Source organism: Puma concolor, chromosome E4, assembly GCF_028749965.1.
Source record: "Puma concolor isolate L17-30 chromosome E4, mPumCon1.1.hap2, whole genome shotgun sequence".
NCBI lineage: Eukaryota > Metazoa > Chordata > Mammalia > Carnivora > Felidae > Puma > Puma concolor.
In genome coordinates, this window is record NC_141683.1 from 29,976,094 (window position 1) to 29,989,548 (window position 13,455).

Genomic DNA, 13,455 nt, shown 5'->3' on the forward strand with positions numbered 1-13,455 from the left:
TTCTCTGAGGTCATTTGGGAATTTCTGCGTTAACCAAAAATGGCTTTCTTTGCTGTAGGGCTTTCTCTGGGATGTCAATGCATCTTGAGAATCTCCAAGAAAGGGAATAAAGGGGGCTGCATTTCTGAAAGTATTTGACCACGGAGCCCTTTGGGGAAAAGTTTTAGTGACCACCTTGCTGGCGGCCAGGAGATGTGCAAGATGACAACACAAGGCCAAACAGTTCCGTCGCTTAAAATGTGTTGCTGTTGTTTTTTTTTTTTTTTTTAATTAACTAATCTCTATGCCCGACGTGGGGCTCGAACTCATGACCCTGAGATTGAGAGTCACATGTTCCACCGACTGAGTCAGCCAGGTCCTCCCTCTGTCATTTAAAAAAATTTTTTTTTTTCAACGTTTATTTATTTTTGGGACAGAGAGAGACAGAGCACGAACGGGGGAGGGGCAGAGAGAGAGGGAGACACAGAATCGGAAACAGGCTCCAGGCTCTGAGCCATCAGCCCACAGCCCGACGCGGGGCTCGAACTCACGGACCGCGAGATCGTGACCTGGCTGAAGTCGGACGCTTAACCGACTGCGCCACCCAGGCGCCCCATCCCTCTGTCATTTTAAGTGCTTGGTTTCCTTATAAATTCTCCCAGGTTTTGGCCGCAGAGGGTGGCAGGCTCTGGAAGAAGTCTTGGCTCAGGGGCTCAAAGGTACCATGGTGGGTTTATCAACTGTAGGAATGTCTGAGAGTGGTAGGAGAAGCTGAGGACCGTGAACTCCCTGTCCCCAAAGCTGCCGCTGCAGCCATGGGTTCTACGTTCAGCCAATTTCTGACCTCCGACTCCCACCTCCGGCTCCAGTCCCAGTGAAGACAGTGAGAGAAGCTGTTCTTTAACTGGTCTTTTTGGAAGTTCACATCTCCCTTTGTTTGATAAACGATGGCTCGGCCCTCTCTGGGGATTCCCAGTGTCGATCAACAAACATTTGTTGAGCATATGCTATTGTCTTAAAAATGAAGTATAAGGGGTGCCTGGGTGGCTCAGTCGGTTGAGCATCTGACTTCAGCTCAGGGCATGATCTCACGGTTTGTGAGTTCAAGCCCCGCATCGGGATCTCTGCTGTCAGCGCGGAGCCTGCTTCGGGTCCTCTGTCCTCCTCTCTCTCTCTCTGCCCCTCCCCCACTCGCACTGTCTCTCAAAAATAAACATTTTTTTTTTTTTTTTTAATGAAGTATAAGACAGGAGTTCCTTCACTTATAGTTTACAACCTGGTCAGGAGGTGGCGTCGGGATGTGCTCCAAGGAGAGAGCCCACTGGCTGTCCGTGGGCCACCAAGAGTCCAGCATGAGGGAAAGTGGGAGAATGAGACTGAGTAGCTAGTAGACTCAGTGGCTTGGGAGGGGGCTGGGACAGGGGTCGGCAGGCGATGCTCATGAAGCCATCAGCAACATGCTATAACAATGTGTCATCCCTGGGACTTGTGACATTAGAGCCTCTGGAAGCATGTGACAACAAGGAGGTGCTACCGGAGGGGCAAACGCTGCACGCTGCACAATTGGAACAGCAAGACTTTGGGAGGGAAGCCCAGGACACCCCCACTGGCAACTTCCTCTACTGCAAGTTGGATTTGAGGGTTTGGAGTCCTGCTGGCCCTTAATAAAGCAGCCGTGCAGGGTACGATGTGAACGTATCGTGGTCCTAAAGGGGGAAGCTCAGTGTGCTCGCGTCGTGAGGTAAGCTTCATGGAAAAATATCAGGTACCTCTTGCCCTGCACATCTGCCCCGCTGTGCCGGGGTGAAAATAAACCAGAGTGGGGCAGAACTGTGAGGAGTGGGGGTGCCAGGGGCGAGGAGTGCCCTCAGTCCCAGACAGGAGCCAGCACCCCTTTGGAAAGTGGACAGCGTTGCCCACGGGTGCTGTTTTGTGGCTGCTTAAAGCAATCTATGGGTTGGTTGAACTTAACCCATCCAGTAGTCACCACTACAGCTAACATGGGGGGGGGGGAGTGCCTCTACGTGACTTCAGAACCACACTTCTATCTAGCAAGTTGTCTAATACTGACACAATGTGCAAGTTTCTGTTCAAAACAAATAACAAAACATGTTTAATTATATATACTTAACATTTTTTTAAATGTTTTTATTTATTTTTGAGACAGAGAGAGACAGAGCATGAGCAGGGGAGGGGCAGGGAAAGAGGAAGACACAGAATCCGAAGCGGGCTCCAGGCTCTGAGCTGTAAGCACAGAGCCCGATGCGGGGCTCGATATACATATTGTACATAACAGAAGTTTAAGTGATGCGAATTGATCCACAAACTCAGGAAGAGAATTTAGTATATCTTAACAGAAAACTGAGTGAGTCTTCATGGGGGTGGGGGAGTCTTCCCTCCTCCTTAAATTTCCAAAAGACCTGGAGAAACAGTTCCCAACGGAGACTTAGAGCAGGCAGTTCGTTAAAAACGCTCAGGAGGTCCTGACCTGGAATTTCATCAATCAACCCCTGCCATTGCTTCTCCTCGCCACACGGGGGCACTGTTAACACACGGTTCTGCCCCGCCGAGTGAACTCAGAGGAACGGTTGGTTAGTTCCCTCCCCGCTGCTGACCGCATCCTGCCCAGGCTGCAGACCTTTGAGTGAGGACCATCCCACTATCCAAGTTGTCTAAGCTCAGGCAAGGGTCTTAATCAGGTTTCCTGGAGTACAGCTCCTGATGCTTGACTCAGCCTGATTACATCCCAATTCTTGCCTTCCCAACAGAGCTTCCCAACAGAGATTCGAGAATATCCTCAAGGGGGAGTTACCTTCCCAAGGTGACCTGCGGAACTTCTGTCACCAGAGCAGAAGTTCAGTCACAGCAGGATTATTCAAATCTGCAGTGGGACATCTCCTCCAACAGGAATCATAATTTATTTATTTTTTTTTTTTAATTTTTTTTTTTCAACGTTTTTTATTTATTTTTGGGACAGAGAGAGAGACAGAGCATGAACGGGGGAGGGGCAGAGAGAGAGGGAGACACAGAATCGGAAACAGGCTCCAGGCTCCGAGCCATCAGCCCAGAGCCCGACGCGGGGCTCGAACTCACAGACCGCAAGATCGTGACCTGGCTGAAGTCGGACGCTTAACCGACTGCGCCACCCAGGCGCCCCAGGAATCATAATTTAATAAGATACTCGGGATTGCCTGGATGGCTCAGTCGGTTCAGCGTCCGACCCTTGATCTCAGCTCAGGTCTTGGTCTCAGTTGAAGCCCCACGCTGGGCTCTGCACGGGGCGTGAAACCTACTTAAAAAAAAAAAAAGACACTTGTGTTAGGTTAGAGCAAACCCCTCTGAGATCTTTTGGTTCAAATGTGAAGCCACTGGGGGAAATCCTGGGGGAAGGAGTGAGGGAAGAAGCATGAAGAAGGGTATGGTCATTTAGCACTTGTTAGTTTATGAAATTACTCACTGTGGAAACTCGGGCAGTACCTTAACGTTTATGAGCTTCCATCCCCCCCCCCCCGCCCACCCCCGGTAATACTGGTCGATTCTAGCACCGACCTCATGAGAATGGTGTAGGAGTTAAAGGGGATGATTCATGGAAAGCGCCTAGCATGGTGCCGTGCACATCATAAATAATAAATACCAGCTAGAACTATCATTACCATTACGTCACTGCCGTGTTCACGTGTTCGCCGCCCTATTCCAGCGCCTAGAGCAGCCCCTAGAGTACACGAGGCCCTGGGTAAAGCGGCGCTGCCCGCATGACGGTCTTGCCTCTCAGTGATATTTCTGTGTCCCCGTGTGCCGGGGGAGGGGGGGCGGAGTCCGATGGCGGAAGGGGTGGAGCACAGCGCACGTGCAGGCAGGCGTGTTCTCGCCCAGGCTCCCTCCCAGGCTCTCCGCTCTTTCCTCGCGGTAAAGACAGAACTGGCTCCAGATCATCAAGCTGGGAGGTTTCTTGTTTGAGTCACTTCTCTGCAGAGTTTTACGAAGAACGTAAACAGTGTGTGAGGAAAGTAAGTTATCGGATATCGAGTCAACACAAATAGATACGAAGTTCTATTTACGGAAATCGTCATTCGAGGTACAGAAACTGACCTCTATCAAAATGAAACTTGAATGAATTAAATCAAATACGAAGAGACGGGGGTCACGTGGGAGAGTCTAGTCTGGATCCCATGGTTTTACCAAAAAAGGGCACCGCTAGCAAATGATTGTCAGCTCCGTTATGTACCCAACACTGGGCAAGAAGCTGTTGTATACGCTTTCTTTATGTAAGAATGAAAGGCCAAGCCCTTGCCCTCTGCTGGCTTACAGTCTGCTTGAAGACTCGGAAGGCACAGCCCCGAAAGTCCGCGCTGGGGGCTGCTAAGCTCCGGCCGTCAGCAGGGGCAGGAGCTCCCTCAAAAGTACGGCGGGGATGGGGAAAATCAAGAAAGGTGTGAGATGGGTCCCAAGATCAGTCAGTAGAAGCCAAGGAGTGAGGTCAGGAATGAGCAGAGAGTGGTCCTGATAAAGCTGGGAGTCTGTTTGAGAGAGGTTTTCTAGAACAAAGGAGGGGGAAGCCCTGAAAGGCTGGTGGGCAGGGAAGGAATATGTGAATTTGTCCTGATGTCTGACACAGTTGCTTCCGCTTTTGAGAGCAGATGCAAGTCTCCATGGCGCTTGGAATCGCTGTTGAGTTTTCCTGGTTTTCATTCAGCATGGAGGGCAGAGCTCACTGGGGACAGAGTTGGGACCCAATGAAGGACAAAGATGAGCAAGTGTGGGCCACCTGGGTGGCTCAGTCGGTTAAGCATCCGACTTCGGCTCAGGTCGTGATCTCACAGTCTGTGGGTTTGAGCCCCGTGTCCGGCTCTGTGCTGACAGCTCAGAGCCTGGAGCCTGCTTGGGATTCTGTGTCTCCCTCTCTCTGCCCCTCCCCAGCTCATTCTCTGTCTCTCTCTCTCAAAAATAAATAAAAACATTAAAAATAAACAAATAAAAAAGTTTCTATTTAAATTCCAGTGAGTTAACATACTACACCCGGTGCTCATCACAAGTGCCCTCCTTAATCCCCATCACCTATTTCACCCATCCCCCAACCACCCCCCTGTGGTAACTGTCAGTGTTGTCTCTATAGCTAAGAGTCTCTTTCTTACTTTGCTCCTCTCTCTCCCTTTCCCTTTGTTTGTTTTGTTTCTTAAATTCCATACATGAGTGAAACCATATGGCATCTGTCTTTCTCTGACTGATTCCATTTAGCATTATACTCCCTAGATCCATCCATGTTGTTGCAAATGGCAAGATGTCGTTCTTTTTTGTGCCCAAGTAATATTCCAGTGTGTGTGTGTGTGTGTGTGTGTGTGTGTGTGTGTGTGTGTGTGTGTATCTTCTTTATCCATGCATCTATCAATGGACACTTGGGCTTTCCCCATAATTTGACTATTGTATATAATACTGATATATATATCTGGTGCACCTATCCCTCTGAATTGTATTTTTGTGTTCTTTAGGTAAATATCTACTAGTGTGATTGCTGGATTGTAGGGTCATTGGGCACTTTTTATAAGCCAGGCCCAGGGTTGTTTGTTTTGTGGGGTTTTTTGGTATATTTTTTTCTCATTTGATTCCCCCATATTATTAACCTCCAGTGAGGGATATTTAAATTTCCACATGTGGAAACCATGACCCAGAGAGGCCCCCAACCATGAAGGGATGAACGCAGGGCTGAACCCTGCTCTCCGTATATCGTCTTCAGCAGCCACACTGCCTCCCCTCATAGTGCTTACATCCCCTTTGAGGATGGGGGTAACACAAAGAAGCCCATCATAGAAAGCCTTTCCTAACTGATGTGTTCACTCTCCTCTTCTTTAGAAACATGTCCCTGAGCTGAGCGGGCACACTCCTAACAGCAGCCGGCGGTTTGCAGCCCAGGCAGCCGGGGGATCCCCAAGGCCGTGAGGAACAAGAACCAGAATGGAGCCCCAGGGTTAGTGCCCGCGGGAGGTGCGCATCCTGGGCTCAGGAGGGGGCGGGGTGCAGAGGCCTGCCGTCCTGCCCACATGGGCGCCCCGGAAGAGGGCAGGGGTCCCCAGAGTTGTGCAGCGCCACTACTGGACTGGAGAGGGTGCCTGCTGAGTCCCTGCGAGGAGCCCCGCTAGGCCGCAACGATGACTGGTGTTTGGGACACCTCGGAGGCCATCCCACAGGACAAAGAGAAGCCCTAACCAATCCTCGTACCCCAGGGCCGTGGCTGGCGATGTGACTCGTCCCCGTGGTCAGGACGGTGCAGACCCCAGGCGGGGGCGATTCCCGGGGAGGGTCTCACTCTGGGTCCAGCTCCACGCGGCACCATGAACAATAACTTCTGCCGGACCCTGGTGGACCGGCGGTCCCTGGCGCCCCCCAGCTGCATGCAGTTGGGCGTCGTGCCCCCTCCGCGCCGGGCGCCCCTGCCCCCCGCCGAGCCCCTGGGCAACGTGCCCTTGCTGCTGTACCCAGGCCCGGCCGAGCCGCAGTATTACGACGCCTACGCGGGCGTGTTCCCCTACGTGCCCTTCCCCGGTGCTTTCGGGGTGTACGATTACCCCTTCGAGCCCGCCTTCATCCAGAAGCGCAACGAGCGCGAGCGGCAGCGGGTCAAGTGCGTCAACGAGGGCTACGCGCGCCTCCGCGGCCACCTCCCGGGCGCCCTGGCGGAGAAGCGGCTCAGCAAGGTGGAGACCCTGCGCGCCGCCATCCGCTACATCAAGTACCTGCAGGAGCTGCTGAGCGCGGCCCCCGACGGCGCGCAGCCCGCGGGCTCCCCGTCCGACTGCCCGGGCGACGGCGAGGCCCGGGGGCCCGCCTCCCTGGTGCCCGAGTCGTCCGAGTCTTCCTGCTTCTCCTCCTCGCCTTTCTTTGAGTCGGAGGAATCCAGCCATTGATCCGGGATAGAGGGGGCACCACAGAGACCGGAGGAGCCCCGTCGGAGCAGTGAGGGCGCCGGGCCCAGGGAAGTTGCGGGTGCGCGCCGCGCCCGCTCCAGGCCTCAGGAGGGCAGCCCGGGACGGCCGTCCCTGGATGGGTCTCCGTCTCTGCTTCAGCCCGCGGCGGGGTGGTGCACAACCCGCCGTGGTGGCCCTGCCCCGTCCTCTGTCGCCACAGGCGCAACCCTGTGTCTACGACTCCCTAGGAGGCCAGCCGGTCTTTGGTTTGGATGAGCCGTGCCCTTGCCGTCCACGAGATGGCCTCAAACACTAGCGTCCACTTTGGGAGCTGGCTTGCCACCCCCGCCTCCCACCCCACCCCGAGAGGAACCCAGAGGCCGCGGCGGAGGCCAGACTACTGCTTGCCCTCGGCCGAGATCGAGATCAGACTTGGGAAGAAGCCCAGAGGGGGCCTTGGTGGCGCCCTCTGGCTTCCCTGATGGAGGGCTAGGATCCACCCCCAGCCCTAACCTCCTGGTGTAGCCTTTTCATACTTCCCACCCCCCGAGGTTGTGTGAGGACTGTGTTTTTTCCCTTCAGCCTGTATCCCTCTGTGGGCAGGGGGACCATATGGCACAGTGTTTGTACCAAGAGGCTAAATAAAAGATTTGTTGGGTTTTGTGATTCCAGCTCATTGTCTACCCCCACGTGCTTTGGTGCCCCTCTCGCATTCCCATTGGCAGCTCAGAGCACTTCCTGTGGGCGGTGTGGGGTGTTCTGTTAGCTCCTGCATTCAACTAACATTGACAGAGCTTTGTATATACCAGGGACGGTATCTGGGCGGGGCCCGAGTCCCAGGCATGAGACACAACCCTTGTGCAGTTAGGCGCTGAGGGCTTGGGGGAGAAGCGGACGAGGTGCACAGTCTCTGCACAGTGCCGCAGGGGCTGTGCCTGAAGCGTTCATGTTCAAGGTTCTTCCGGGGAGCCTTCCACGCCAGTGTGGAGGCGTTAGCTTTCCCTGACATGGGGTGTGCATGGGGTGGGGGGGACTGACCTCTAGCTGCAGGGACCGAGATGGGAGGGGGGTGCGGTGTAGTCGTGCCGAACTAGGCCACCCAGCACCTTTTCTGGACGGTGTCAAGGGGCTAGGGAGCGAGGTGGGGAGTGGGGTACTAATCTTGGCTGCAGGGAGCCAGTCTGAAGTTCGGGGCTCCCCATCATAGGCCATCCCCTTCTTGAACCCTCGATTGCCCCAGCCTCGAAGCCCTCCATCCTGTCGCACGCCGCCCCCATCCCAGGCCCGTGTGAAAGTTCCTTCCGCCACCCCCCTACCAACCTCCTCAGGGACGTATTGGGATGTCACTGGCTGGGCTGGGAAGGAATGACAGCTGCCTGGCCTCAGGAGCTCAGGCCAGGCAGCGGGGAGCCGAGCGGAGGCTAATTTTACTTGCTGGGAGCAGGGGGAGTAATCCTCCTGCCCACGCCCACGGCTGGCTCAGCAGGGCACGCTTGGCCCAGCAGGCTCAGCCGGTCCAGTCCCCAAGGCTGGGGCGCTGGGGACATAGGGAGGAGCGGGCAGCGGGGTGGGGGAACTGGAGACGGCGAGACTGCCAGGGGAGCCATGGAGCCATCCTCACCCCAGGATGAGGGCCTGAGGAAGAAACAGCCCAAGAAGCCCGTTCCTGAGATTCTGCCAAGGCCACCCCGGGCCTTGTTCTGCTTGACCCTCCAGAACCCCCTGAGGAAGGCCTGCATCAACATCGTGGAATGGAAGTATCCTTTAGGGTCCCCAGGGTATCAGGGAGAGCGCGTGTAATGTGGGAGAGGGAGACTGGGTATGGGCACAGATCATGAGATTGGGGGCCGGGGAGACTGGGGGCTTGGAGATGGGGCGAACTCCACGGAATGACATAAGGAGCCTTTGGGAAGGAAGCCTTCAGTTGAGGGGGAAGGGAGCGGCAGAACTCTCGAGGCTCCTGAGGCCTGAGTGCACTGCCCAAGGCCCAGTGACAGCCCTAGGACCATCTACAACAGGAGCCAGGGTTGGGGGAGGGGCGGTTCACAGGTGTGCCCAAGCCACATTGTCATGGGGCTCCCCTGCGGGGTTTGAAGCCACAGTCTCATTTTGATACAGGCTAGGAGAGAAAAAAGTGGCGGCCTCTGTAAGAAAATTCTCCCCCTTGGTGGGAGAGTGTGAAAGCAAAGAGATTGCTGGGTGAGGGGAAGCTGGCTGGGGCTGGAGTTGGGGGAGAAATGGCCTTGAACAAAGGGCTGCTGTGAGGGGCTCCGGGCAGTGGCTAAGAGGCCTGGCAGTTTTAGCTCAGACATACCAGCCTGGGGCCAGGGACTTGCGATCCCTTTCTATGTTTGCAGTAGCTCTGAGGGGAAGACCGGTGAAAATATCTGGGTTATTTGGGGAAGGGAGGAAGGAGGTTGGGGGGAGGGGCTATGTCAAGTGCCTTCTCAGAGAGAGGTCAGGAATATTTGAAATATTTCTGTAGGGTTCTGGAAGACTAGGCTCCCACCAGCTGTTCCCTAGAAGAAAGGAGAATAAGGGATAATTGGAAAGATAAGAAAAACATGGGGCCGGTTGGAATAGTTGGGGTCGGCGTCGGCTCTGCTCCCCACAGCTGCACCTGGTGACGTGGAACCTCTCGCTGCCCCTCCCTGTGGCCCGTCTCCCGTGAGATCGGGTTTCCCCGGGTGGGTTCTCTCTCCTCCAACCTCCGCTCCTCCACGCCTCCTCCTCTGCTGGCCTCTGCCCCTGTGGCCAGCCTCTTCTCAAACACTGGAGGGAGAGAGTGGGGTTGTCAGTCCAGACCTTCTCCACAAGCGTGCCTCCCACCCCACAACCTGTCCCCACCTCCACCACTGACCACGCCCCTCCTTCCCTTTCCCTCCTCGCCTTCCACACCCGCTTTCCAACGGCTCAGCCTATCCGGTTGGCTGTACGGCTCACCCACAAGCAATGGGCGTGGGGTGCCCCCTGGAAACCGGCCCCGTGAAGCGGTGGGTGAGCCTGGAAGGGAGGGGTGAGTGAGTGCGAGTATGAGCACGGCTGCCCAGGGGTGGGCTGCTCAGTTGAGTTATCTAGTCCTTCCTCTGGCTGCAAGGCTCGGGTGCTATCTCGGCAGCCTCCCCTTTCCCTGTCCTGCCCTGTGGATACTCAGCCCCCAGCCTCCCTTGCCAGTTCTCCGAGTGGGCCCCCCGGGTTGTCTGGCCAGAATCTCAGAAGGTCATGGCTCCTCAGGAGCAGGGCAGGTAGGGTTGGGGGATGGGCAGGCGCTTACAGCGGAGCATTAAGACCCCAGCCAGGAACCAGAGCTTGGAGGTCCCAACAGGTCTAAATGGAAGTCACCTGTTCCGGAGGAGAACGTACAACCCACAGGAGAGCAGGGAAGGAGCAACATGGGCCCATCAGCCTGGCTTTACATTCCTAGTCCAGACGGACCTTCAGAGCTCTCGTCCCCTTGACTGCACCAATCCCACGCCTCACTCGAGGGCTCTCCTTAACCCTGGCACCAGACCCTTCGAGACAATCATCTTGCTCACCATCTTTGCCAACTGTGTGGCCCTGGCTGTGTACCTGCCCATGCCAGAAGATGACAACAACACTCTCAACCTTGGTCTGGTAAGACAGGTCTTCCCACCCCCCTCCTGTGGGCCTGCAGCCCCAGGCTCAGGGAGGCCCCCCTGGTGGACGGCATGCTGGTGGATGATGCCAGAGCCTCAGTCTAGCTCCCAGCCACCTGCAGGGCTGGCTGAGTGGCTCAAGAGCTTTGCAGGGTGCATCTGCTAATTCTGGATTCTGTAATATTACCATCCAGCCCTGAGCAAGGGCCCAGGCACTGTGCTGGGCATCTGATGAGAGTAAGCTTCTAAAATCCTCCCGGCAACCCCATAAAGTAGTCCCATTTGACAGATGTGGAAACTGAGGCTTAGTAAGGTCAGCTCCTGAGCAATGGAGGCAGAAGGCTAGTTTCCCTTTCCTGGATATAAGCCAGAAGAAACTTGCTTCCTGGGAGAGTGGGGTCTAGGAATCCCAAGAGACCACGTTTTAGACCTCTATACCACTTTTCTCCTCACCCCTTCACCAGTAACACGGGCACAGAACCATAAAATGCCAGATCTAGGAGGGATTTGTCCTATCTTCTCCCTGCCTCACTGGTTTATGGATGAGAAAATGGAGCCCTAGGGAGTTAAAGGGCTGATTTTACTCAACAGCTAGATAATAGTAAGCATGGTTACCATTTGTCGTGTGCTTACTAGATGCCAGGTTCTATGCTAAATATTTTACATTATTGTCTTACTAATCCGCAGAAGTATCCCTGTGAGGTAACAACATTAAAGCCACGTAAAAGACAAGGCAACTGAGGCAGAGAGTTTGGGTACCTTGCTCGGGACCACCCCACATGCAGGTCCTGCCCATAGGGTCTCAAACTCAGGCCTCTCTGACTTGAGGGCCTGGCTTTGTGGCAGCTGTGTTGCTAATGTGGTAACAGCATGAAGACTTCTAGGGGAATCCCTCACAGAAACAGTGCTCTCAGCCCCACGAGGGGACAGGACAATGGACCCGCCATTTCAACAGGTTTTTTTCCTGCATTTATACCACGGGGGAGGGCAATTAACATGCATCCAGGGCCTGAAACAAAGGTATTTCTCTTTGCCTCTCCTTTATGCCGGTTTCCATGGGAATCTATCTTGAGCTGGCGAGAAGCTGGGATTTTAAGTGTGTGCTTGGCTATAAACAGAAAAAACTCTGAGCTCCTGCGTGTGGAAGGAAAGTGAGACAAAATGTGGGCAGGACTGCAACTGAGGCTGGGAGGGGCCTTCCACAAGGCAGGCCCAGTATTCAGTGTTCCTGAATCTAGGAGGGCTCTGGGTCCACCCCACTCTTCAGGACTTCATATCTGGGGGCCTTACTTTTATTTCAACTCCTTAAGAAGTTGGTTACTTTCAAAAGAAATTGCCCTCTGGAGGTTATTAAATTACGCCTCACTGGGTCTGTCCTCTTCCATCTTGAAACAAAATGGCTGTCCTAAGAATTTCACGCAGTCCTGTGTGCTTTCCCTTTAGCTTGTGGGCTGGAGTTACAACGCCTTCGGGTAAGGTCTAGAGTGCATAAACACAGGATGATAAATTACCTGGAGGAGGAAGAACTAACCAGAAACCTTTCCAAAGCAGTGAATACCCCTCAACTGTCAAAGTTGGACAGGCTATTAATAGTCAGTGAGGGATCCTGATCTGATCCCTTTGGGGTAAAGCCCAGAGAGGGTAGGTGATACTCAAAGTCACACAGCCAGCTTCTAGCGGTGGATTCCTCACTCCTACTTGTCAATTATATGTTCATCTCCACACAATCCAGCAGGAGGGAAATGAGAGGAGTTAGACCAGAAGGAAGGGAAATCAGACATTTATCTCTCTCTTACCCTATTGGCTGCTTTTGTAGGTGTCTGAGGAAGGTTAGGGACTTCCCAGTCATCCAAAATAACCCATATTTTTTAAGAAGGGAGTCCCAAGGACCAATTCTTCATTAGCATTCTCACTCATTTTACAAATATTTATTTTGTGCCCATTATATCCCTGGTACATACTGGGGATAAGATTGGGAACCAGGTAGACCTAGTTTCTGTCTTCGCAGGCCTTAATTAATTCAACCAATTAAAATGATGATAATTAAACCAGTTACACAAGTATCTGAATTGAAAAGGGAAATCTATAAGGTTTGGGACACTATGATATTGCACTGGAGGAAAACCTATTCCCTCCCAGAGGATGGGATGTTTTCCCTGAGATGTGAAGGACGAGGACAGGGCCAACTTTCATGTGCATGTGACCTGTGCAGTCCCTCCGGGGCCTGCATTCAGAAGGGCCCCATGGTTGGGGTTTAATGATCCGTGGGTATAGCACTGAAATTTAAATAATTTCATCTCTAAATCCATATTTTGTGAGCGAAGACCAGTGAGATCGTGGTATGTGCACAAGTAGCTCGGAGCCACGACTCACTCACATTTCGCCCTCTGCCACCTCCTATCACCTTCCCACCTCAAAAGACAGACACCGCTCATTCTCTCCCTGCTGGAGCCCTGGGCCAGGGTCAGGGTTGGATACATGCGGTCTGTCTTTGGTGTCTCAAGACAGGGCATGGCAATGGCTGTCCCCACCCTGGGCTGACGGTTCCACGGCCCATTCAGTGAATGATCGCCGGGTGGAGCCTGTGGCTGATCCCTCAACCACATCAACCACACAGACATCCCCTGTGTCTCTTGGAGCAGAGGTGGCCACATCCACCCTTGTGTGCTTCCTTCCCGTCCACCTTGGGTGGAGGCAGCAAGCCCGTGGGAAGGGAGATGCCTGTCTCCACTTCCCCACCTCTGGCCGAGACACGGGATGTCTGGCTGCTGGATGGTGTGTGTGGGGGGGGAACCTGGCAGCTGGTGGGAGGAGCCTGGAGGAGGTCATGGAGGAGGACGGGAGTGCCTGTGAGGGTCTGCCCTTGAGCCTTACAACATTAAATAGGCAATAAAAAACCAAAAACCAAAAACCACCATGACAGATTGAAAAAGAAACCATGGACGGAAGGAAAAAGCTTT

At 54.0% G+C, this 13,455-nt stretch overlaps 2 protein-coding genes across 3 annotated transcripts in view; both read left to right on the forward strand.

Moving 5' to 3' along the window:
• The first annotated feature begins 5,384 nt into the window (after positions 1 to 5,384).
• ASCL5 (achaete-scute family bHLH transcription factor 5) lies at positions 5,385 to 7,420 on the forward strand. Its single transcript, XM_086693587.1, has one exon. It carries the CDS (start codon positions 6,306 to 6,308, stop codon positions 6,876 to 6,878), a length of 573 nt encoding a protein of 190 aa, XP_086549713.1. The 5' UTR covers positions 5,385 to 6,305; the 3' UTR covers positions 6,879 to 7,420.
• A 941-nt stretch (positions 7,421 to 8,361) lies between these two features.
• The window catches only part of CACNA1S (calcium voltage-gated channel subunit alpha1 S), a 65,647-nt gene continuing 60,553 nt past the window's right edge, over positions 8,362 to 13,455 (forward strand). Inside the window, exons 1-2 of one of the 2 annotated variants that reach the window (XM_086694169.1) lie at positions 8,362 to 8,635; positions 10,388 to 10,493. In XM_086694169.1, coding sequence (XP_086550295.1) covers positions 8,484 to 8,635; positions 10,388 to 10,493 — 258 coding nt within the window. In that variant the 5' untranslated portion in view covers positions 8,362 to 8,483. The remainder of the gene's footprint in view (positions 8,636 to 10,387; positions 10,494 to 13,455) is intronic. The other variant, XM_086694168.1, reaches the window with a different exon arrangement.

Coding starts and splice junctions, on each gene's coding strand:
- ASCL5 (XM_086693587.1), top strand. CDS start 6,306: ATGAACAATAACTTCTGCCGGACCCTGGTGGACCGGCGGTCCCTGGCG.